The 26232-nt window shown below is 36.7% G+C and overlaps 4 protein-coding genes across 6 annotated transcripts; 3 read left to right on the forward strand and 1 right to left on the reverse strand.

Annotated features, from left to right (window-relative positions):
• The first annotated feature begins 913 nt into the window (after window positions 1-913).
• On the forward strand, window positions 914-4745 carry LOC118060222 (alpha-galactosidase 1). Its single transcript, XM_035073423.2, has 15 exons — window positions 914-1290; window positions 1974-2032; window positions 2227-2283; window positions 2386-2420; window positions 2573-2676; window positions 2774-2849; window positions 2956-3014; window positions 3134-3199; window positions 3291-3374; window positions 3461-3525; window positions 3629-3711; window positions 3803-3893; window positions 4004-4053; window positions 4149-4289; window positions 4434-4745. The coding sequence occupies exons 1-15, from the start codon at window positions 1073-1075 to the stop codon at window positions 4524-4526; spliced, it is 1281 nt and encodes a 426-aa protein (XP_034929314.1). The 5' UTR covers window positions 914-1072; the 3' UTR covers window positions 4527-4745.
• Window positions 4746-4880: 135 nt separating this feature from the next.
• Window positions 4881-7492, forward strand: LOC118060223 (uncharacterized). The gene is made up of 6 exons (XM_035073424.2): window positions 4881-5609; window positions 5695-5950; window positions 6038-6097; window positions 6542-6663; window positions 6763-6834; window positions 6933-7492. Exons 1-6 carry the CDS (start codon window positions 5299-5301, stop codon window positions 7033-7035), a joined length of 924 nt encoding a protein of 307 aa, XP_034929315.1. The 5' UTR covers window positions 4881-5298; the 3' UTR covers window positions 7036-7492.
• Window positions 7493-11276: 3784 nt separating this feature from the next.
• On the forward strand, window positions 11277-20272 carry LOC118060224 (katanin p80 WD40 repeat-containing subunit B1 homolog KTN80.3). 3 transcript variants are annotated; one of them, XM_035073425.2, is made up of 18 exons: window positions 11277-11819; window positions 11962-12118; window positions 12374-12504; window positions 12604-12721; window positions 12847-13073; window positions 13546-13648; window positions 14191-14261; window positions 14372-14446; window positions 14530-14761; window positions 14922-15437; window positions 17034-17093; window positions 17171-17292; window positions 18196-18330; window positions 19006-19080; window positions 19200-19312; window positions 19478-19594; window positions 19680-19748; window positions 19848-20272. In XM_035073425.2, exons 2-18 carry the CDS (start codon window positions 12091-12093, stop codon window positions 19909-19911), a joined length of 2256 nt encoding a protein of 751 aa, XP_034929316.1. In that variant the 5' UTR covers window positions 11277-11819; window positions 11962-12090; the 3' UTR covers window positions 19912-20272. The 3 variants fall into 3 exon arrangements, with proteins under 3 accessions (XP_034929316.1, XP_034929317.1, XP_034929319.1); XM_035073426.2 differs by having other exon boundaries at window positions 18205-18330; XM_035073428.2 differs by lacking the exons at window positions 11277-11819; window positions 11962-12118; window positions 12374-12504; window positions 12604-12721; window positions 12847-13073 and adding an exon at window positions 13089-13445.
• A 4756-nt stretch (window positions 20273-25028) lies between these two features.
• Window positions 25029-25932, reverse strand: LOC118060225 (ferredoxin-thioredoxin reductase, variable chain, chloroplastic). The gene has a single exon (XM_035073429.2). It carries the CDS (start codon window positions 25769-25771, stop codon window positions 25217-25219), a length of 555 nt encoding a protein of 184 aa, XP_034929320.1. The 5' UTR covers window positions 25772-25932; the 3' UTR covers window positions 25029-25216.
• Between the last annotated feature and the right edge of the window lie 300 nt (window positions 25933-26232).

Consider the following 26232-nt stretch of genomic DNA (forward strand, 5'->3'; position numbering starts at 1 on the left):
ATATTAATATTATCAATACCCACATGTGCCGGGCCTGACCGGGGCGCTAGGCCCAGGCAACCTGGGTCTCGCTTGGGGTCAGACCCAACAAATCTCAAACGCAAAAATTTTTATATATCCCTTGAATACAATAAAATCTAAAAGAAATAATTAAAATAAACAATTCAGCATCACTTGTACCAACCCAACATAGTGAAAGAATAACTATACTTGCACAGAATGAAGAGAAACACCAATGAAACCACTCCTATCCCATGGAAAATCAACCAAAATCAAAAGTTATCTTGCAACCAGGTACATCACAATAAGCCCTGAATCTAATTACAGACCCTCCTCATTGAATAAATCAAGATTACAACATGTCATCAAAAACTCACTCACAGTAAACAATCCAACAATCCACAACACCTCATGCACATAATAAAAAATAACAAAAAGCATACCATTTATAATTTATCGAGAGAACCAACCAACTTCTCTTTCTTAAACATTGCTCAAATTTTTAGTAAAAAGACTTACAATTCATAGTAAAATACTGGTGTCTTTTATTTTTTGTTATTAAATGCTAAAGAATTATTTTTATGTGCTTGTCAAAAATATTAAAAAAGTTTGTTTAATATATTTTTATGAATAGAAAATTGATTAAAATTGCATTAATTAATTATAATTAATAAATAATTTTATTAATATAAAATATAATTAACTCTTTAAAATACATATAAAAAAAAAAAAATTTACTCTATTAAAAAAATCATAATACCAATTTGGTTCTCGCATCTACCCCCGGAGATGCTCTTACCCATTACGCTTTAGTCTATCCTGTTGTAGATGATCTTACCCCTTACGCTTTAGTCTATCCTGTCGTAGATGCTCTTACCCATTACGCTTTAGTCTTACCCATTACGCACGCTTTGGTCTTACCCATTACGCTGTAGTCTATCCTATCACTGGCGACAGACAGACTATTGGTAGACTATCGATCAACTGCTTGGCTTGCTACTCTCTCTTCCGCCCGTGCCCACGTTCCTTGCCTAGAGCAGTTAAGCAGCTCATATATACAATACCAGTGAAGATGATGGAGAGCTGTGCTAATGGTAGGAGTAACTGTATACTAGCATTGTGTCTCCTGTTACTCATCTCCTCCTCTTCATCATCATCCATCAGGGGTATGCCCGGCGTAACCATTGTTGATTCGGTTTCAAGAGTACAAAAAGACAGACTTCCGTCAAACTGGGATAGTAGTAGAAGAAATCTGCTTGCAAATGGTCTTGCCGACACTCCTCCCATGGGGTACGCACCTAATTCCTACTACTTCACTCCTCTATGTATACCTGTTTACATGTGTCCTGAGCAGCCTCCCTCTCTCCCTCCCTCTCTCTTTTATTTTGTAATCTTTCAGTAATTGATTGGGCTTCTGAGGTTGACAGCGCATTTGAACAGTATCAGGATATAAACATAGATATCTCTATTCATGTATAATTGAATTGATTACCCCCAATCTGTTAGTCTTCGATTATTTCGGCACTTACTTTATCCTTCAAATCGTTGGCTGAACACTAGTCTCATCATCATGCATCACTTTCACTCCATCAAACAACTACTCGTACCATGATCAGGCCCCTACCGAAAGGAAAAAAAAAACACTACTGCCTAATAATTGGTAACCGATTTGGATTTTCTTGTCAAAGCACGTTTCTTTTTTGTTTTTTACAAGTTTTCTTTTTGTCGCTGAATTATAGTTATAGGCCCCTCTGTGCGTGCTTGATAATGCTGTTCGAGTTGCAATTAAATCGAAGAATATGAAATCAATGCTTTTCGCATTTCTAACAGCACTTGGCCACCATACCAAGTTGCCAATTCCACTAATTGACAATTAGCTGTGCTGATATGGTAGTAGTTACTGGTTACCATATAGTTGGTATTTTAATTTTAATTTGAATTTGTTGTCCTTATTGGTTCTCGTCTTGATGTAGATGGAATAGTTGGAATCACTTCAATTGCAAAATTGATGAGAAAATTATCAAAGCGACTGGTGAGGGTGACTTCTTTTGTTCTCCATCTAAATCTAACTGTGCAATATGTTTTTACTTGGTCTAAAAAAGTGATTTTGTCCAAATTATCATAAGCTTATACTACTATATAATGCACTGTGCAATTCCTAAAGTCTCAGGAGTCGCTTCCGTGATAACTATATATACTATCTTGCTTATTTTGTTGACGTTACAGCTGATTTCCTGGTTTCCACCGGCCTGTCTAAACTTGGCTACACATATGTTAACATTGGTATGTGTGTGTTTCAATCACTCTCTTTCTTTCCGTGATCTTTGTCTTTCATGCCTTGCTTGATGTAAAAAACCAGCTAACGAGATGATGCATTTATGTTAGACGATTGTTGGGCTGAAATGGCTCGTGATGGCAAGGTATATAAGCATTTGTTTCATCTCTTCTTTTATTTTCATTTTTCTTCAATATAAAAGCTTTTTGCTTGTGAAATATTATAATTACAAGCATTTATTTTCAACTTGTTAAAGAGTTGTACTGGCTCTAAACTGTACTGAGTGTTGAGTTTCAGGGTAATCTAGTGCCTAAGAAATCAACATTTCCTTCTGGTATTAAAGCCCTGGCAGACTATGTTCACAGCAAAGGTCTTAAATTAGGAATCTACTCAGATGCAGGGTAATGCCTTTCTACCCTGTCCGCTCTAAACAAAAATATATCACATACTTAGAAATAGTATCTTGGTAGATGAATTAGTCTACCACATATCTTGCAGGTATTTTACTTGCAGCAAAACCATGCCTGGCTCACTTGGTCATGAGGAACAAGATGCCAAGAGTTTTGCTTCATGGGTAAAAAACTAGAGAACCCTTTTCTTTTCTTTATGTTTAGGAAATCCAACTAAATCTTACACATGTGAAAGACGATCCTATTTGAATCAATTCACTTTGTTTGCAGGGTATTGACTATTTGAAATACGATAACTGTAACAATGATGGTACAAAGCCAACCGTTAGGTGATCCGATCATGTCTTTAGTTATATTATATGGTTAAATGTATTGTTCTTCTGTTGTTTGCTGTTAAATTAACACTTCAGGCTTCCAAGTGAAAAAAATCTTAATTTCATCTTTGTAGGTACCCTGTAATGACCCGCGCTTTGATGAAAACTGGCCACCCTATATTTTTCTCACTTTGTGAATGGTAACCTGATATATCATGACTATGGATTTCATAGCTCATTGTGCAATTTTCACATGTCTTGGTTTGACGTCTTTTTTTCCTTGTTTGTCAGGGGAGACATGCATCCTGCAACGTGGGGTGCTAAGGTAGGAAATAGCTGGAGGACAACTAATGATATTTCGGATACATGGGACAGGTAAATCGTACTTGAATTAAGTTTGTCTTTGGTTTGTAAGGTCCTGGTGTTTAAATACTAAACAAAAACTCTTTGCTCATTGGCAGTATGGTTTCAAGAGCAGACATGAATGAGGTCTATGCAGAGCTTGCAAGGCCTGGTGGTTGGAATGGTTTGTATTTTCTGCTAGTGAGAAAATGTTTTACAAGCTGAGACATGTTTTAGCAAATTTTGCTTATCTTTGTTTGAGGTCTGTTTTCTCTTTTTTAACACAGATCCTGACATGCTTGAGGTGGGGAATGGAGGGATGACAAAAGATGAGTACATAGTGCACTTCAGTATTTGGGCCATTTCAAAGGTATTCTAGGCAACGTCTTCCTTTCAATGTCCTGCTTTACGTGAGCCAATATTCTGGGAGAACTGTTTCAGTGAATTTTAGTTGTATACAGGCTCCCCTTCTTCTTGGTTGTGATGTGAGGAACATGACGAAAGAGACAATGGATATCATTGCCAATAAGGAGGTTATTGCTGTTAATCAAGGTAATCATATTGTCCTCTGCATTTACATGTTCATCTTACACGTCCATGTCTGCATGAATGAAATCCTTAGTTCACTAAATGGCGGTTCCTCTTGACCATTTATGATAAAGATCCACTTGGGGTACAAGCTAAGAAGGTTAGGATGGAAGGTGATCTTGAGGTAAACTTATTGGTCCATATTAGTTATACCATGTTTTACTTAGTGTAGAATCGTTGAGCATAATCTTAGTTACTCCATTTTTTTTGTCTCATCAGATCTGGGCAGGGCCTCTCGCAGGCTATAGGGTAGCTGTTCTACTAGTCAACCGAGGCCCCTGGCGTAATTCTATTTCCGCCCAGTGGGATGACATTGGAATTCCTCTCAACAGTATCGTCGAAGCAAGAGATCTCTGGGAGGTATTTATATAGTAATTTTAACTGTATGTTTTGTCTTGTTAATGCCCTGGTTCTGTTGGGTACGAGTGTTTTGTGTTGGGTTAATGGAACTCGTTGAACATTTTGTCTTTCATGATCTCTAATATTTGGGTATCTTTTATGCAGCACAAGACCTTGAAAACTCATTTTGTAGGGAACCTGACAGCCACCGTGGATTCTCATGCATGCAAGATGTACATCTTGAAGCCCATTTCATAGAGTGCAGCTTAGCAGCATCTTTGGCACTGGAATTTCTATGGTGCAATCGGTTTAATTCCATTTTTTTGGTGCACAACAGGGGACTAACCCTCATTTTCAAAAACTATGTTTGCTTCTCCTAATCAAATAGACATGTTTGGTTTTTCAATGAAATAATCATCTTTTGTCAATTGTAAGTTATACTGCATTGATGATCTCTAGATTATTAATTTTGTTCAACCTTTGATGCGTACTCCTATCTGAGAAGCTCATAGCCATCAGAGCACATTGCAGCTGGCCTTCTCTAAGAGCAGAGCATCTTTCCCATGTCATTTTGAAAAGTATAGAAAGCTTAGGCCTGTACCTGTGCAGGAATTGAGGATATCGATACGTTTCTCAATCATTGTGCATCAGCAGGCCTCGAAGGATCAATTAATCAAAGCCAAGTGTCCAAAAAGATCCCTTCTACTGTAGTTTTGTTTCTCAAAAAATGTTGAAATATGCACAACTGTTGGGAAATTCCATCCTAGACATATCGGAGCGCTTGAAGTTACCATTTTTTATTTGAACGAATAAATATGTTAATTTCAAATCATCATTCTTAAATCCTAAGTCTCTCTTGACAATGACTAGTGGAAGAGTGCCCCCTCCTATTTGTAATGGGCTATTAATAATTGGGTCCAATAGAAAACTAGGCTGGGTCCATTATAATGGGAGGAAAGAAAAGAAGCACCAACATTACCGATAAAGATAAAGAAGGAGAACAGCGGTGGAGTACGAGGAAGTGAGAGAAATGCCCGTGTCTTTGTTGCAGATGCCGGGTATGGGTTTGGGTCTGGGATTGGGTTTGAGGGGGGGATGGGGATCGCGCCCACATAACATTAACAACAATTACGAGACAACTACCACTTTAAAGAAGAAGAAGCTACTGGTTGTCGCTTCTTCGGATGATGGAATTGGAGAAAAGAAGACAAAAAGAGATGATAACGGCGGCTCTTTGGTGGTCTCCGGAACCACAGCGAGAGGACGAAGATTGCTCAAAGTTCGTGAAGATAAAAGGAAACGCGAATACGATCGCCTTCACAACTATCCTGCATGGGCCAAGTAATTAAGTCTCTTCTCTCTCTCTCTCCCCCCCTCTCAATTAAATTATTATATTACTGATCCATCGTTGGCTACAACATTGCAGAGTTCTTGAAGATGCTTGCAAAAGTGACGAGGAACTCCGTGCCCTTCTTGGTGACAGCATAGGCAACCCAGAACTGATGAGGCAAAGAGTGGAAGACAGAGTGAGGAAGAAAGGCCGCAGTAACTTCCACAAGTCTAAAACGGGTTCTGTAGTTTCCTTCAAAGTCAGCTTCCGAGACTTCAACCCTATTGATTCCTACATTTGGTTTGAGTTTTACGGCTCTCCTTCTGATCAGGATGTTGATATTATTGGCACAGTCAGTACTTATTGCTAACCTTCTAATTCTAATCTATAATTTATTTACGTTTAATGAAATATGATCAATTTACTTGCGTCCTTGCAGGTCATTCAATCTTGGTATCTAATGGGACGTTTGGGTGCTTTCAATTCTTCCAACTTGCAGGTATACTATTTGCTGCTCAACGATTAATACATCTTCCATGGATCTATTTTTGTTTCATTTCATCTCATCTCATGTGTGTCCTTGTTATCAAACTTTGTGTTTCTCTTATAGTAATATAACCTTGTCCTTCCTGTTTTCTTGTCTTGGCATCTACTTGTTGCTTTTTCATGTTTTTAACTCTGCTTGAACTGCTATATCCTTAAGTTATGTCATTTTATTCATGCTTAATGAGCACATTGCAAGATTTTTCACCTATCGATTATTGATTATTGGTCGCAGAAGTGATACTGTGATTGGATTAACTGTTGTTTTGAGATGCAATTTCTACTTCCCTACTCCCACTTTATCAGATGGATGCAATTAGATAAATGGATAGATTTCTTCTCTGGTTTCTTTCCCGGCCTTAATGAAATTCAAATATGTTACTATCCACATTGTTGGCAGTTGGCAAATTCATCAATGGAGTATGATCCACTCTATGATGCAGATAAGGGCTTCAAAGCGATGCCATCATCATTTCATGATATCAGTGATGTTGAGTTTCAGGATAACTGGGGCCGTGTTTGGTACGACTTCTTTGCCTTTTTCTGACAGCGATCATACCATATCTCTTACGTAACTGTTACATGTAGAAGATATCTGAAATCTCAAATGTGTTGTAACAGGGTAGATCTTGGTACGTCAGATTTTTTTGCCATCGACGTGCTCCTCAACTGCTTAACTGTATTGAGTTCAGAGTAAGACCGAACATGATGTCTAGTTTACTCGAAATCACCTTGTTCACCAATTCAAACTTCTAACTGGCTTGCTCCTTTTTGTCTTTCCTTCATGGCAGATATTTAGGTATTCAACAAGTAGTTTTTGGGGGTCGCCGAATAGGCGATTGGGAAGAAGGGATGACAAACCCAGAATATGGATACAAGTACTTCAAAGTCTAAAAGCAAACCTTGTTCAAGTCTATCCCGTGCACACGCAGTTTTCTTTCTCTTACTGGAAAGTCGTCATCTAGCGTGGCATGAGAGATTATAAGATGAATATAAAGTATGATGGTGGAACTCAAGTTCAAGTTGCAGTTGAAAGATCTCTTAGAAACTCTGAACGATTTTTCTTTTTCTAGATAGTGATTTTGGCGTGTCGGTGTCGTTGCCGTTTCCATGCTCCAAGACCACATCACCTTTAGAAGATCTTTCCAGTTTCCATGGGGAACTGGTAAGGGAACCTTTGATTTGATAGCCCGAAAAATGTGATGGGATGGATCTCTTTAACATTTTAGTTTCACTTGGTGCTGCGCATAGAGAGACATGAAAGCACATGTTTCAAATTGAATTGTGAATTATGTCTCGTTGTTTTTTAAAATAGTTTAAATGAGAAGAATGACTAACTTCCATCCTACAAGGTAGAAAATTATATGATCAAACATGCTAACTATTCAAGTAACTTGGCATTATGGGTATTTGGGACTTGCTTACTATTTAGATATGTTAGCGTTGTGTTTTTTTTGTTTGTTTGTTATTATTATTGTGATTAAATATTGTTTCTGTAAGTTCCTTAAAACCCAACATGTACATATTTTCTCATTTTACCTTCTAAAATTTGACATCAATGAAAACAGACGTGAGAAAGTGAATTTACTGCGTGGTTTGAAAGCATTTGTCAGAGAGGAGCATTTTGCCCTTTTTTCCCCTCGCTTTTAGACAATTTGCTATAATGCAAAATCTAAAATAGCTTACGAACAGAGCTTTCGTGGATGGATAATTATTTAATTAATTAGTTTTAATAATTTCATTCATTTTGCCTGACTAAGATGTTTGATAAGATGTAATCGGTAGCTTGTGATTAGAACATGTAAAATGTTTTTTTTTTATGGAGCTAGAAATTTAAGGTAGCATGTGACTAGTACTTGTAAAAGATCTTTGATGGAGGTAGAGATTTTTTAATGCTTAAATAAGTATATTTTTTAGAGAGAGAAAATGCAAGAATATTTTAGAGAGAGTTATTCTAAATATATATGTGTGCGTGCGCGCGGGCAATAAAGAATAAATTATGAACACTCGATTTTAAGGTTTCATGGTGTATTTATAGCCTATGAATCTTGTTTTTTTGTGAAGATGAAAGCTTGAAATATAATTTTACCCTGATAACATTTAATGAGGTGTAAATATTATGTACATCCATATTAATGTTTGATAGAAATATGATGGATCCCTAGAGAAATTTTATCTACACCTAAAAATGTGTAAAGAAAACTAGGGTCTAAAACGTCAGATATAACTGAGCTCATGAAAATTGAGTTTTTCTCTTAGGCTAGATTTAAGAGAGAAAGATCATTCTCTTGGGCGTGCCCTAGGTAGGATTGTCATCCTCTTGGGCATGCCAACAAAGGATGATCATCCTTTTAGGTGTGCTAACGAAGGATAATTGTTACCTTCTATTTTTAGAACTGTCAAGTCCAGATGTTTTGGATCTAACATGTTTGCTAGACTTATGTTACCTTGAACTTGGTACATGACCAAGTCCAAGTACTGCTAGACCCACATTACCTTATTCTCTTAGGTGTGCCATGCGATGATGGTCATTCTCTTAGGTGTGCCAAGAGAGGATGTAGTTATTTTCTTAGGCATGCTAAGTCATGATGGTCATTTCCACCAGTTAGACTTGCTAAGAGAGGATGATTACTACTTTTGACTTGGCTAACTGTCAAGTCCAAATACCTTGAACTTGCTGGATTATCAAGTCCAAATGTCTTGGACCTGACATGTTTGCTAGATCCATGTTACCTTGAACTTGACGGATGACTAAATTCAAATATTTTTGATCTCGCATGTTTGTCATATCCATGTTATCTTGAACTTGGTTGACTGTAAAGTCCAATTGTAATGGACTTGGTTGATTATTACGTTCAAGTGTCTTGGGTCTGACAATTAAACTCATGTTTCCTTGGACTTGGCTAAATGCCAAGTCTAAAACATGTTGGGTTTGACATTTTATTAGTTTCATATTATCTTATTTCTTTGGGTGTTTCAAGGAAGGATTGTCATTCTTTTAGGCGTGTCTAAGGGAAGATGCACATTCCCTTGGGAATGTCTAGGGTTTGACACACTGCCAAGTTTGATCGTGTTTAGGTTTGACCAGTGTCAAACCTGGCATTTCTAGGGCTTGACACATTGCCAAACTCAGTCACTTCTAGGTCTGGCTAGAGTCAGCATCTTTTTTTGGCACACCCAAGGGAATTACCATATCCTCTATTGGGCACGCTGAAGGGGATGACTATCCTCTCTTGGGTTCCAGCCTAGGGGAAAAGTTCAGTCTTCATGGGCTCGGCTGCATCTGACATCTTGGATCCTAATCTCCCTATACTTTTTAGATGTATAAAATTTCTCTAAGGATTTTTTGAATGTACTAGTCATAAGCTACCTTTGCCTATTAAGCATTAGGTATATACTATCAAACATCTTGGCTAAGAAAAAATGAATGAGATTACTAGGACAAATTGATTAACTGATTATCCAACCCGTAAACCCTATTATTAAATTACTTGGATTTTTTAGGACTTCATAAAAAAAAAAGGATTCTTATTCCAATAGTTAACTTTATATGAGGTATACGAGGTACGAGATGGGTTCTACTTCTACAAACAATGTGAAATGTTATATGATACTAGATGGATTGAGGGGTGAGTTAAGAGTTAATGTGTGTATATGTATCGATTTAAAGCACAAGTAGATCGTAGTCAAGTGCTTTAAGTTGCCGTGAACCTTGCCATCTATTCAACCCCTGATGCATCATGTAATGTGTATGTGTAGCGAGTTGGAATCATAGATGACCTAAGGATCCTGTGGAAGTGCTACTTTAAGAATGCGTTTTCATAGTTGAATTTATTTTTTAAAATGTTTTTTTTTACTTTACAAAATATTAAATTGAAATTTTATTAAATGTTTATTGGTATTTATCTATGATTTGGATGTATTGTGCAAAAAACAAACAAACAAATTTCAATAAAACATTCATTTTATAAATTTTCAATTCAAAAACACTTTTGTAAAGTAACTACACAGTTTGTATTTAACACGCACTTTATACTCTTTGACCATAGGCTTGATTTTGATTATAAATTTATTAGTATCATGCCTAAGTTGTTATGGATATTTTTAATATATATTTATTATTTAATATTATGATAATTAAAAATATAAATTATAATGGTTAAAAATATATTTTTTAGCTTTTTTTTTGTTCTCGTTCATGTAATTTTTTTTTACAATGACATTTTTTTTTATTAGCAACATAGTTTATTGAATAAAAGGTAATGATGATTAAAGTTTTCATAAAATTACATGACTTGAATTAAAGAGGAAAAAATATATCAATTAAATAAAAAAAATTACCTTTTGTATTCACATGTTTTGTTTATTTTTCAAAAAATATATTTTTTAAGAAAAATAAATAAAAATATATTATGATGATTAAAACAAATGTTAATAAAAAGATCATGAATGCATTATTTTCAAGCACTTGTATCAACATATTATAAGAACAAAGAATTTATATTCTCCAATCTACTTCTTTATAACATATTTAAAGAATAAAATTATATTTATTGAACTTCTATTCAAAACAAATATACTGACACCAAACTTAATTTGTTTTTGTAATTAAAAGGTGGCTGAAGAGATCATTCTCTTTTGTCTATCTTTTTTGATAATTGCTCTACTTTTATCAGAGGCGATGGAAATAAAGTTTGAAAATTGAAATAAATAGACTTAAAACTATAATGAGCAAATAAAAAAACTGAAAACATTAGAGGCAAAACTGTAAAACACGCTGTTCTAGTATTCTTTATAATCATAATTAGAATATACATGGGCCAATTGACTTTTAAAAGAAAAATTAAAAAAAGTGAGAAAGGTACGAGAAGGTTAAGTGGAGGCGGGGCATGCTTTGGGCCTTTTGATTTTGATTTGAATTCAGGCAAGGAGGGAGACCTGAATAGTAAAGTTGGAGATGGACCCTGGCCCACCACAGGTTGAGCTCGGTGAGGCCTTGTAGCCAGGTGGGTTTACTTGTTCATTTTTTTTGGGGTCCCAGCTCCTTTGAGACGACGGGTAATTTTCACACACCTTTTTTTTCCTCTCCCTGTGGTTTGATATTTCGTCATAGAGTCTATTTCCCACCCTTTGAGATTAATTTGAATTAGCACGCTTAGAAAGTAATTCACTCTACTTCCAGTCTTTGGTATTTGTTAAAAAAATATCAGAGTATTTTTTTATTTTTATTATCTTGCACAGAGAGAGCGAGAGAGGTGCACATCTCTCCTGTGAATGTGAAAGCGCCTCTTCTCCTTTCTCTATTTCTTGCCTCTGGTTGCTACTCTAGGCTGAGTCCCACCCTCTCCTGTTACATTCCATCTCTGTGCGTGGCTTGTGTTTATCATTTTCTTCCCCGGTAACTGCTAAATCTGCAGCATCAGAAATAAACACTATTCCTTAATTAGTCTCATTTCACCACCGGTGTTAGTCTTCTACTTAACTACCCATACTACTAGTGTGTGGTGGACATTCTGTAACTTTCTCCTCCGCCATAACTCGGTACTCAGTTGATTAGTACGTGATTTTTAATTTTTAATTTTAAGTGCGGAGAAAGAAGCATAGACAAAGACAGGCAGACAAAAAATAAAGAAGGCGAGGCGAGGCGAGGCGGTAGCTTTCAACGACTCCAACACAATGTATGTGCTTTTCTCTTCGTCGATCCGACCACTGCTTTGATTTTTTAGCTAACATACGTATGGCAAATGCTTGCAATTTTTTATTGTTTGTATTTTCCTAAACGAGATCTGTTTTTTTTTTCTCCCCCCCCCTTTCTGTTAGGTTGAAGACGATGATGATGATTTAAACAACTTGCTGAACGTGTAAAGAGAAACAAGTGCTGTGGCATTTGCTCGATTATTAGGGTTTTCTATCCACCCTTCCATTTTTCTCTTCTTAATTCTCAATGCAATGACTACTAAACGCGCCTACAAACTCCGTATCCTCCTCAATTTTGTTTTTGTTTTTACGGCTTCATCTGCTCATTACAATGCTCTCGCTACTCTTTTTTTTTTTCTTTTTTCTTTTGCTTGATCTGCATTTTGCCTTATTCATTTCAGATCTGTCTTTTAAAAAATAAAATAAATAAATAAATAAACTCCGTTGAATAAACTGTTGCTTAACTGATAATAGTAGTGATTGCTGCTGCTGTTGTTGGCCTTGACCACAATTTCTTTTAAAATTGCTTGAAAAGAGGAATTTGTGGCTCATTCTTCGAGTGTCAATTGCCTCAAGATTGGCAGGAAATCATCCAGGGTTCTTGTGACTGGAGGAGAAGATCACAAGGTTAATCTCTGGGCTATTGGTAAGCCCAATGCTATACTGGTCAGTTCTCGATTCTGTTCGTGATTTTTTTTGTACCATTTTCTTTCTGGTCGGGTGTCTGATGATTTTCATTCCGTCTAATCCAATATTTTCATGCAGAGTTTGTCCGGACATACAAGCGGGATTGATTCAGTAAGCTTTGATTCTTCAGAAGTGCTAGTAGCTGCTGGAGCTGCAAGTGGTACGGTCAAGCTTTGGGATTTAGAGGAGGGAAAAAGTATGCTTGTGATGTGTCCTCTAAACTCTTACTATACTAGAATTTACTTGTATATTCCTATTGTTTATTACTAATTATCTTTTCTGTCTGTTAAATTCAACACTTGCCATGTGTTCTGTCTGTAGTTGTTCGCACACTCACTGGTCACAGATCCAATTGCATATCTGTTGACTTTCACCCTTTTGGAGAGTTCTTTGCATCTGGTTCCCTGGACACAAATCTTAAGATATGGGATATTAGAAAGAAGGGCTGTATTCACACATACAAGGGCCACACTCGAGGAGTCAATGCAATAAGATTTACCCCAGATGGTCGCTGGGTTGTATCCGGTGGAGAGGACAATACTGTAAAGGTTATAACTGTTTTCTTTCTCTTGGTGTACATCATGTCTACACTCAGCCACTCACACACACCATGCCAGAAAATACCAAAGGTCCCGTGTCCAGTCCGCATCACAAGGACCTCACATTAACAGACCTTAAATTTCACACATGGTTTTATGCACTTGTGCTGCCCAGTTTCTTTTCTTTATGTCTTCATATTCAGTGAATAGATGCTTATCAACCTGGTGACTTGAATTTAAGAGTTGAGTCAGCCAAAAATATTTTGGCCCTGCACACTGTGCCTGGTGCCAAGGGTCTGAGACCAGGTTCGGACCCAATTCTCTCTCAAGTCAATGCAACTGATGAATGCATTAGGGTCATATTTAGTGTGTCTACCACTTGTAAGTTCCTTTCACTTAAGATAACCGCACATACAGGTTTCTTTTGTTTGATTCTTGATTCTTTTTTTAACTTACTCTGCAATGTCCACGATTTCAACAGCTGTGGGATTTGACTGCTGGAAAGCTATTGCACGATTTCAAGTGCCATGAGGGTCAGATTCAGTGCATAGATTTTCATCCCCATGAGTTTCTTCTTGCAACAGGTCAGTTTTATGATTCCATGGAAAGCCACCTGTCTACTGTAATGTTATTTTATTTTTAATCCACGGTTCAACACATGCTGTATTCTTCATTGCATGTTTTTCCAAGGTGTCGATTTGTGATATATCTTGGTAATTCTTCCCGCGACAGCATGCGTTTTGACACTTACCTTAACATTTTGCTTCTAACAAGTCAAATAATTTTTTAGTCTTGAATTGATGATTCTATCTTTTATTCCATAACCAATAAAGAATGATTCAACAAAATAGTAAGAAAAACATAAAGTTAAACCTTTTCTATATCTTCAACTTTAGCATTACCACCAGCAGTATTCATTAATTCTGTGTCAATCCGAAACTGAAATTTTGCAAGAAATGAATTAGGTGTATGCATAGGTAAGTGCACCTATTTTTACATAAAATTATAGGCGGGTGATTATGTTTGTTGGAACCGCATTACTAGGAATCTGTATCTGTGAATAGAAAGTTGCATTTTCCTGGAAAATTCACATCTTTGTGTACCTTAATTTGTTGCCTTTTTGTAGGTTCTGCTGACAGGACAGTAAAATTTTGGGACCTTGAAACCTTTGAGCTAATAGGTTCTGCTGGGCCAGAGGTAATTTTATGCCTTAAGAGATACCTTTTCTTGTCAACTTGGGAACATAAATCTTTTCTAGTGCCTTTTCTTATGAGAGAATGCTTTTTGTGGAACCTGTCTCCCTTTAGACAACTGGAGTGCGTTGTTTGACCTTTAATTCTGATGGGAGGACTCTACTCTGTGGATTGCATGAAAGTTTAAAAGTAAGCTCTCTCTCTCAGTGTATATATATATATATAGTTCTCCAGGTCTACTGGTTTTACTAAATTTGCAACCAACTTTTTAGGTTTTCTCCTGGGAACCAATAGGATGCCCTGATTCTGTGGATGTCGGATGGTCCAAGTTGTCAGATCTCAATGTTCATGAAGGAAAGCTTCTTGGCTGCTCATACAATCAGAGTTGTGTGGGAGTGTGGGTTGTAGATTTAGTAAAGGAAACAAAATCTCTTGAAAGGTTGTCAGATTTTCAAAATTCAGATCATGGGAAGGAGTTTTCTAAAGAATCAAAGGTTTTGCCAAGTAAGCTTTTTTTTGAATCTTTCAATTCTTGGTTCACTGTTGGTTTTGGCTTTTGTATTTTTCTCTTTACTTTATTCTTTAAAAAAATTGGTTTAAAATAATTCTTTAAGCTGGATTGTGACATATGTTCTTCATTCCTGGTTCAACATTCTAATTGAAGCGACAGGAAGTGCACCTGGTACTCCTCAAAGAGCGAGCTTAAACACTGGTTTGAAGGCAACCATTACCGGTCCAATAACAGTTCCTAGCACAGCAGCCCCAAAGAGGAGTTCTATGAAGGTCCATTCAGCTGTTAATGTTCCAGTCTTGAACAAGGCAGATGTGATTCCTGTAATTGTCCCCAGAACCAACTCAAGATCAGAGCAAGTAGCTGGCTCCAGAAAAGAAATTGATATTGCCGCAAGGACAATGCCATTTTCTTTGCATTTGAAGACAACTGATTTCCGGAAATTTTCAAATAGCAGAGAGGACATGGACCAGCCAACTACCTCTATCCAGCCTGCTGAGACCACAGGTTGCAAGGCAACAGAACTGATCAGTGTCACTGATAGGAATATTTCTCCTGCAGTTAAAGGTTCGATTCATGGACTAACAACTGCTGAACAACCTTTTGGATCTGGAAACTATAAATCAGATTCAACATTGGAGCCACCCACTAGTTATCAGAAAGAATACTGTAAGTGTTGCTAATTAAGAAAAAATTATTTGCTGCTGATTGTCAGTGTCTGTGTATATATGTATGATGCTGTTGTTTTGTGGCTGCTTCATAGTTGCCATTCCATCATTTAGTTTGTTATCTGTATAGAAATAACTTTTAATACTCAGATAGATCGGAACTCAAGATTTTTCTTGTAAAATTTGAAGTAAGATTGTTGCATTTCAATTCTTAAACCTTTCTTTCATATATTTGATCATTATAAATGCACACTATATGTTTTTAGTCTTTTAGTCCAACATTATCAACTAGCCTCTCCTCTATATAACACAGAGATGATGACATTTTAATCAGAGTATTGAAGGGGATGGTTGATTGCTTCTTTAGATGTTACAGGGTTTCAAAAGACAAAAATTAAGGTTTCAAGGCAGGATTCTTGTTTAGATAAGGAATCTTGTCTGATTTGAGCTCCTAAAGTTGCCGATGGCTGTCTTTACTCAGCTGTTTACCTGTTACACATGTTTCACAATTTGTTAGGCTGTTGCATTGAGAATTTAGGGTTTCTGCATTCTTTGGGAATGCTTTCGAAACCTTCCTTTTGGCTTAGAAATCTATCAAATCAAAGTGTACTTATGTGGTGAATAGTTGGTTTACAATGGACTTGGAATTGGCTCCCATTATGAACTTGATGGGTAAGGGTATTAAAAAGTACTTAAGCCTTCTGGTTTGCTTTCTGTAGGATGGCAGCGACACATTTATTTATAGCTTTAAGTGACTTGCTTTATCATGGACTGATTTATAAACAACTGCAACTATAAGGTTTACAGATAATATTTTGACAAGGTACAGTTGAAAATGGTATAGAAGAGGCTTCATTTTGATAGTATCTAGGTTGCTAGAACTGAGAAACTTGTTCCATGAATTTCTGCCGTTGCTTAATTTAGCTTATTTTCAAAGAGATTAAATATGCTTAGATCCATACCCCATATTTCAGATCTATATTCAAGTAACTATGATCAATCATTTTTATGGAAGATGCTTAGAATGACAGTGAATCTGACTTTTTATTAAGATGCTTGGAACAACAATGCCGGTAATTCCTTAGTTTTATGAAAAAGGCACCAAGGTTGGTTTAGCTGATCAAAACAGCTCTTGCAACTTTTATATGGCAGCCTAAGCTAGTTAAAATTCATCACCTTTCTCAAAATGGCTGATAATCATGCTAATACATTGCCCTTAGTGATTATGTCAACACTGATATCTGATTCAAGAAGAAACATGGCTTATATAGCTTGAAACAACATTAATAAGAATCCAGTAAAGTATCCACCTTTTTGGCTGGTGGAAGGGTGGTTTCATGAAATGGACAGGGATGATGCTGAAAATGAAGAGTGAAATATGGATGTTCGTGCAGTGTTGGTGGAAGAAATCATAGGGCAGTTTGCCCATTCAATAGATCATGATTCCCATCTTATTCTCTATGTTTCATTGACTCCACGAGTTGTACTTTGATTTGCTTGGTACATTTGTGGCTTTGGATTGGCATACTTTTCACACTTTTGTCAGTTGAAATGGAATGCACGGCTCCAATGTTGAAAATATTAATGTTTCTTCCAGGTGAGACTCGAGGACATAAAATAAACAGAGATGTACCCTCCATTGAAAGCCAGAAAGGAGGTATTGCTGTTCCTGATTGCAATACGAGGTTTGTCAATAATGCAAATATGCCTAATCTTTTCACATTAAATATGTAGGAAGAATGCGTTCACTTATGATAAACTGGGAGAAAAGGGGAAGCTCTCCTAGCTATGAGGGACCTACTCCTGGCATTTCTGCTGGGACATCATCTGTGGTGAATGTGCTCCCTTTTAATATGGTAGGATTTGATTTCAACTTTTGTACTTGTTCCATTCTCTTTCATAACTTTCTGATCACCTGAAGACACGTGCTAGTATTTTGGGTTTCAGGACTGTATTACATGTTTTCAAAGTGTTATGCAGAACATATCATGTCCAAAAAACATAAAAACGAAAAGGACCTGTTAATTGATTATGTTTGATTCCAGGTCTTTATCTTCCGTACAAAAATGATCTATCATTTTATCTTTGCTTGTATGAATGAAACAATTATTAATTGAAAATTTTCACATCCCTCACCTTGTTCTGTTATGGATGATATCAAATATGTGCTGTTTACGATTCATATTTTTTTTTTTCCATCAGTACTGCGATCAGAACATTGATTTTACATTTTATGGTGCCAATTCTGATATCTCTATGCACTCAATTTCCTCAAAAAGATGACATTTTAGTTCAGTGGCACTGCCTATGATCTAACTAGAAATTTTTCTGGTTCGAAAATGGAGGATAAACTGTTCACGTGGAGGGGTACAAATTTATTCCAGTTGAGGATACACCTAGTTTACAAACTTTGTAGAGGTATATATGTTTTTTTTGTGTTGCATTTGTCACAGTGATGGTTGCACTAAATTGTAGTGGTCTCTCTGGAGGAAGCTTCTCACATGGCATAGAAGGCAGAAAAGCATCTAGAACAATGGAGTCCTGACAATCCTGTTCCAGATCTTAATTTTACCTCATCCACCCACACACCACCACCACTATCACCACACCCGCCACACACACACACACACACGGGGTGTAATTTCTACTCCAGCTCATGTTTTCCAATATATTTTTTATGTGCTTGTTTAAGTCTTCTCATTTCATTCACTTTAAAGATGCTGATTTATACACCTTTTTCATCTGTTAATATGTTGAAGTTTAAACAGAGAGGACATGCCCCATCCATCGAAAAGGAAATGGTTTCTGCTAGTGACGAGGATGCTATTGCAGACTTAATGGAACAGCATGATCAATTTGTCAGCTCTATGCAGTCTCGTTCTGCCAAGTTACAGGTGACTTAGCTGGATGAGTGAGTGTACGTGCGTGACAAGTGTAGACATAAACGTAATATTTTGCCCATTCAAGGGCAGGGGAGAGCTGGTGACAGAAAACATCAGTGTCTTTGTTTTGGCATTTCTTGACATAATTCCACATGAGAGATGGAGATATATTCATTACCAATAAAGTAACTATGCATGTTTATGAATGCAAGTACCTCAAATTGCAACTGTAATTTGTTTCTGTCCCTAACTGATAAATTGCCTTTTAGCATCTCCATAATTTTTTTTATTCTTATCATAATGATGGATTCAATCAGAGCACCCTCCCAAATTGCTGGTTATAAGGTCCTATCTGTACTTGCTTTATCCCTTCCACCTGCAAGTTAGTTGTCACAATCTAGTTATTACTTTCTCATTGATATGGTAGCAACGAACAGATGCAACGGTGTAACCTGTTTTCTGCAAGAAATACACAGCATTGGCCCAGAAGATTCTTTGGTTTTGGGGCCATCTCTATCTTTTGTAACATATGAGAACTTAGAAACTGCATGCTACATTTATTCTCCATTTAGCCATCACGTGCCTCCCCTTTTTTGTTTTTTCTCCCTTTTGTACTTCTGTTAATATGTTTGCATCCAGCTAGCTGCTGTTGAAAGGTTGGTGAAACTTTTGTATGATTTCCTGTAGGTTGTGTATAGATACTGGGAGAGAAATGATGTAAAGGGGGCCATTGGTGCAATGGAGAAGATGGCTGACCATGCTGTGAGTTCCGTTTTCCCTCCTCTTTTCTCACTGTATTTAATAAGCATACTTGGATACTACAGTTTCTTTTAACATTCATTCTTAACCTTTAGTTTCTTTCCATATGCTGTGACTCGCAGGTCATTGCTGATGTAATCAGTATTGTGGCAGATAAAATTGACAATGTCACATTGGATATATGCACATGTCTCCTGCCTCTTCTTACTAACCTGCTTGAAAGTGACATGGATAGGTAGGTTGTGCTTTGTAATACCTGTCGGTTAATCAACTTACAGCTGTTGGTCTGTGTTTTCCATCATAAGAAAATGTAGTTTCCAGCGGGCAGCACCAAGTGTTGGTAATTTTCAAAAGAAAGTGCCAATAGCGAGGATTCATTGCTAAACTATCTTGTATTTAGGCACTCAAGCATTTCACTGGACATGCTGCTGAAGCTGGTCAGGACATTTGGTTCGATGATCTATTCGGCTCTATCAGCATCAACATCTGTTGGTGTGGACATTGAAGCAGAGCAAAGGTGTGCACCTTTTGTAATGTTTGCAATTGCTTTTTCTACGCGCACAACAAAAATTGCTTTGAGACGCTGCTTATGTGGTTCACAGGTTGGAACGTTGCAATATCTGCTTTGTAGAGCTTGAGAAAGTCAAGCGTTGCCTGCTTACCCTTACAAGGTAGCTTCAATTTTCTTAGCTGGCTTGACAACTGCTGCTTTGGTATCCCAGTGTACTGTGTCTGGATTCTTTTATTCTACTCTCTGTTTTGTTCAATAGGAAAGGTGGTTCGGTTGCGAAGTACGCCCAGGAGCTAAATCTAGCTCTTCAAGAAGTATCCTGACCAAACACCGTTTCTTCTGAGGGGCGACTGTGAATGTTGTTTTTAGCCTACATGGATTGGATTATGATTTCTTTATGGGAGGAGCAGAGTGTGCATTTGTAGGAGTTTTCCGCCTTGGTTGGCCCCAGACATCCATGTACCGCTGATTCTATCTTATTTACTACTGAAACTTGAAAGCTAACATAGGTGCATCTCCATCTGCCATCGGTTGCTGCAGCCCTGACAGTCTTCAATGTGGAAAAGGATTTACCCACTCAACATGTAGGAAACAGATTGTAACCTTGGCACTATATCAATTCATTCTTTTTTGAATACCTATCGAAAGAGGAAATAGAGCAAACTGGTTTTAAGTGTGTACGAATCGCCGCCTCCGTTACCACCGCTTTTGTTCTCCTTTTCTTTTCAAACTGAACAGCATGTTCTGTTTCGGCCTTTTGTGTACGCGGCTGTTTTGGACTTTATCTACAGCTGGCCTAGCCAGTTGCACGAGTAAAGGCCCTGCCAGGGGCCCAGAAGCTCCCATATGGGTGCTGGACCAACATGCCCTGTTACGAAAGCCTAACTTCAGAGGCCTGCTGGCTAACAAAACCAGCAATTAAACAGCGTAAGCTTCAAAGAATCACGCAGCGAGATCAGTAACCGATGCATACAAATTAAAATAAATTAGAATTAGAATTATTAAGACAAAAAAAAAACTAAAAGAGGTCAGATATGTACTGTGTATTATGAGGTATTTTACCGTGGACTTTAACAGTGTACTTGTGATTTTTCCCTTGCTCTGGAAAGCTTGATTGTTTTGGAAGGTTATCATTTGTTATTCTTTTTTTTTTTTGGTACCTTTTTTACGTTCCTACCGCGTATTATATTCCTCTTTTTTCGTTTGACTTATTGCACCAGAAACACAGCTTTCACTCCAGACCTCAGAGGGCCTGGATTTGGTCAAGAAAAACAAATAACCAAGAACCCTTGATTAGCTTTTGTGGCAAAATAACCAAGAGAGGTTGAGTTGGAGAAGGAACAAAAGCACAGCTTTTACTCCAAGGGCTTCAATCTAGTCAAGAAAAAAAAACCCAGAACCCTTTATTAGCTTTTATAGCAAAATAATTGAGAGAGGCTGAGTTGAAGGAGAGTAAGATGCAGAGACAAGCAGATCCTTAGGTTTGGGTTTGATCAGTAGAGACTCAAGAGGGCTTGAATCTTTCTTCCTCTTCTACTGCAACCAGGTGCTATGAGTTAAAAAAAAATATATTTTTCATTATGCATCTTCATCTCCTTCGACCAGGTTCTGTGAAGCCAGCTAGCTTGCTAGCTAGCAAGCACCAATTGGTGTCACTTGCCCACTTGCTATTTCCACTTGTGCATTGTCTTTTGCATGGATGCTTGCCTATAAATAAGCAATGCATCCAAGCTTATTAAATGCACCCCAATAAAAAAATAAGAGAGAGCAAGAGGAGAATGAGAGAGGGAAAGTGATCCTATAATTTTATGAGATATTTGTGAGAGAGTAAGTGAGGTGTTTTCTTCTAATAATAGAGAGATTTCAGTTGTTCTTCTATTATTATAGAGAGGTTGTAATTCCCACATTATTTAGTAAAATCCTTCTATATTTGCTTGTGGACGTAGCTCAATTGGGTGAACCACGTAAATTCTTGTGTGTCATTTCTCATTTTATCCTATCCTTTACATTTTATCTTGTCGGGTTTGCATGCCAGTACCCTAACAGGTTCAACTAAAGAGGCTTGAATAAAAGATCAAAAGCCAAGTTGTTTCTTCAGATTTCCATCTTGAAGTAATTTGATTTTTTTTATGTTGTTGATTTTAAGATTTCACCAAGGGTTTCTTTCTTTTTAGGTTTTGAAAATTTACAGCCTTTTTTTTTTGTCTGTTGTAATCATTATTATTATTATTATCTGATTGGTTGATTGATTTGGTTAGGTTCTGTTGTGATTTTGTGTCTTTCGTCCCATGTTGATCTATTTTGCTTGGGCCCTTGGGCTTGATAATCCATTTTGAGAGCTGGTCCAGTTTGGAAACAGTTATCCTGTATTGAGAATTAGAGCTTGATTCATATGTTCCCCCAGATGCAATATGAGTTTCATGCTTTTTTTTTTTTTTTAAAAAAATAAATTCATGAATTTTCTTTGGATTTTTACAAGTCTGTTGTCTCTATGTTCTTCTAACTGTGGCTTTTCTTAATAATAAAAAATAAAAAATCAAAGGCATAAGAAGCATCATTGCTTGATTTAGTGGCTTAGTCAACCAGGACAAATCATATGCTTGACATTCATAATCAATCTCAGGCTCCGTTTGTTTGCAGGAAAGTGAATTCCGGAGAAAGTGAATTCCTGGAAAGTAAATTCCGGGAAAGTATTTTTCGATGTTTGGTAGTGTTATGGAAAATGAACTGGAAAATACTTTCCAGTGTTTGGTTATGTCATGGAAAATGAGCTGGAAAATAACTTATTAATATTTTATTTTTCTCAAGTTTATTAAAATAATGAGGAACAAATCTTACAAATTAAAAAGTTGAATGAGAATGAAATTGAAAAAAAAAAAATATAATTTCATAAATTATCTCAAATAAAACAAATAATAATCAAAATAATAGGGATCAAATCTAAAAAATTAAAAAAAAATGAAAAATGAAGAAATTAAAATAATAATAATCAACATTTCATAAATTATTTCAAATAAAATAAGTAACAATCACAAGAATGAGGATCAAATTTGATAAATAAAAAATTTCAATAAAAAAATGATAAGAAAAAAGCAAATAACAATTATAAAAACAAGGACCAAAGTTAATATAAAAATAAAATTTTAAGAGATGAAATTGAAAAATAAATATTCAAAACAAAATATATATAGCAATCAAAAGTTTGAGGATCAAATTTGATATAATCAGCAAATAATGACATTTCTAAATTTTTCACAACTTTCGGAAAATGTTTTCCCCTCAAATTTTTCAGGAAAACACTTTCCTGAAAACCAAGCTAAATTTTCCTTTTACTGGAAAGTGTTTTCCATTGACCAACTTTCCTACTGGCAAACAAACACAAGAAAGTTTGGAAAGTGCTTTCCCGGAAACCATTTTCCGGAAAACACTTTCCTGAAAACCAAGTCAATTTTTTTTTTTGACTAAAATTGACCGGAAAGTGTTTTCCGCTGACCGAAAATTGTTTTCCGTTGACCAACTTTCCTAATGACAAACAAACACAGGAAAGTTTGGAAAATGGTTTCCCGGAAACTACTTTCCGGGAAACAAACAAGGCCTCAGTTGCATGGCATTTAGCTGGCAAATTGGACAACCACCTCCGCGGGGTGACTGTGACCCAACTTTACTTCTTAACCGGGATCAAAGCTATCTATGAACTACGTTCTAATATCATGTTAAAGATTTGCTACATGTCACAATATAAAGTAACCAATCGAGATTAGCCTTCAAAACAATATAGCGGACGGATTGCATGGCCTCAATAAGTTCCTCGTCTTAAAAGTTATAATGCCAGTAAAATGCAAGAAATTTCACATCACCACAAAAGTTGGAGTAATATTACTGGTAAACAGTAACAAACAGGCAACTGGCCTCTGAAACATATCTGGTGCTTCGACACCAAATCCAAAACATATGAACAGCCTCCATAAGAATGCTAAGAGAATAAGTCCACAGCTCATTCCATTGAGAAAACTATGTTTCAGCGGATCTTCAATTCAAAGAAAAATGCAAAACATGAAGATGAAAGAAATGGCAGGGCAGAGGTCTACGAAAGATCCAAAAGCCACAGTACAAATATTTAATAGATCTTCAGTTCAATCAGAGCCATACTAGTGATCGTTAATTCTATCAGAGCTGTACAATAGCAAACAGCTTTTAATTGAAAATTGTCACAAGCTAGATAAAGCAAATCATCAAATTTGATTACATGCAATAGAAGAATCAAAACAGCGTATGGCAAGTTTGGTGTAACTTTAGTGTTAGAAAGTGTGATAAAGATTATTTTTTAAAATACTTTTTATTTCAAAACATATTAAAATAATATTTTTTTATTTTTAAAAAATTATTTTTAACATTAATACATTAAAATAATCTGAAAATATCAAAAACATATTAATTTAAAGTAAAATAAAAAATAAAAAAATTTCAAAAAAATTTTCCGACCACACTACCAAGCAAATGCTCTGCATTGCATATGTATTATTGCATGGGTATAATATATGACTGCCTCCTTATTATACCAGATGAAGCAAAAACACACATCCTAGTCAGTGTTCCATGATTTCCTGGACTTTCCTTTCTACTCTATGGTCCTAAAAAATTGGGAACACCCTTCACCATTTCCTATATTCTATCAATTCCCTGCTGTCATCTTCCAAAGATAACCAACCAACATTGAGCATTGAGATCCCACTAGAGGGCGAGATACAATAAGGAGCAACCTCAAGATAAACTAACTAGAGGAACAAGTGCCCAAAGAGAAGTCAGAAACGAAGTGGATTGAAACCCTAGCACATCTGCCAACGTATTGAAATGCATCTCCAAAAATGAGCGCTTTGTCAGGAAGAGCAACCCTATGGGTCTGTGCAGGAAGGACTGGCTGGGGGAGGATGAATAGGGTAAAATGAAAGGATGGATGTTAACCCATCCATCTAATTGTTTGACTAACTATGGAGGGAAGGATAAAAGGCAATCCTTTGGAAAGAATAGAGGGATCCTTCCAAACCTTGGGTCCTAGCCCTTCTTTCCAAACAAAAGGAACACCCCATCCTTCACTTCTCATCCCTCTCTCCTTATCCACCCCTCCCTCAATGCCCTCCAGCCAATCACACCCTATAAGTTGGGAATATAAGAGCTCCACCATTTCAAGCGCTAGCTTAGAATTGATCCTAACTACAATCACAGAAGCCTGTATATATAGGCAAAATAGATCAGATGTAGCACTGCAGTTGCGAATTTTAAAGAAGAAACGCCCCCTCAAAATAGCATGTAAACAAGCAAAGAAAGGAAATTCCAGATAATAAGATTGTTAAATTGAAAGAAAGAGGAATGGCGATGACGATGACGATTGTGAAGTGATAAACAAGTAAGAGGAATGGCGATGACGATGACGATTGTGAAGTGATAAACAAGTAAAACTGATTGGATTGAAGAACATATGTATATACACACCATTCATATTATAACAACAACATACATATTTTATTATGAAAATAAAAGGAAGAGCAAAGAGAGGTATTTGCCTGCCTGCCTGCCTACATTGGATGATGATTGAGATATAAGAAGGCAGGGAAATGAGGATAGGATAGTTCAATCAAGGAATTCCAACTCATCCTCTCTGAGATGAGCAAAGAACTTGACTCCTCCTGAATGGACAAACTGAATCTTGTAAGGAAGATTAGCTGAAACTCGCCTCCCCTTCCACAGGTTCACGTACTGCTTCACCTCACCTTCCAATCCACACAGATCCAATTCCTCCGCCACTCGAGGCACGTGGTAAACCTTCACCGGAACCTTCACCCTAACCTTCGCTCCAATCTTCTTCTTCGCTTCCTCTTCCTCATCTTCTGTCACCATGGTTGCGTAATTGGTGGACCGTAAAGCCACCGAGCATGAAACTAGTGTTTTTCTTCTTCCTTTGCTACTGGTACTACTTGCTGCTGCTGTAGAGGAAGATGAAGATGTAGATGCTACTGTGGCAGTGCAAGTAGGAGTAATAATTGAGTAGTAGCAGCAGTTACGCCTTGGATTTGGTGAAAATAAGGCATTGGATTTGAATTTGAATTTGGTGATATCTGTGCAAGGGAAAGCCGAACAGGCTGCGGCTGCGGCGGCCCCCGACGATAACGCTCCACTCGTGCCCATCGCGCTCCGTCTAGTCTAAATGGGTAAATCTAGTTCCCTCTCTTGTTTCTATTCTATTTCAATTTTGGAGCACTACCACACATCCAGTCCAGTCGGATATTGTTTGATTTATATATTTTTCGTCCTCAATCCCTACCTATCGATCTATGCCTAATTTCTATCTCCTCTCTTTTACCTCTCGGATTTTTACTACTACTATTTAACGTTTTTTTAATTACTGTTACTTATTCTCTCTCTCTGATAATACCCTAATTTATTATAATAATAACAAAAAGCGAATGCAGTAAGTAAGGGGACTCTTCGATTCTTCACTACTCCTCCTTCCTCAGTTTCATTATTTTCAAAAAACTAAAGTATTCTATTAATTCACCTAAAGCCGAGAGAGTTTGACATTTTCCTTTTTACTATTAATTTTGTTAATAAACACAGTGAGTAAACTCTTTTAATTATAAGGATAAAAT

Source organism: Populus alba, chromosome 10 (genome assembly GCF_005239225.2).
Source record: "Populus alba chromosome 10, ASM523922v2, whole genome shotgun sequence".
In the NCBI taxonomy this organism is placed as follows: Eukaryota; Viridiplantae; Streptophyta; class Magnoliopsida; order Malpighiales; family Salicaceae; genus Populus; species Populus alba.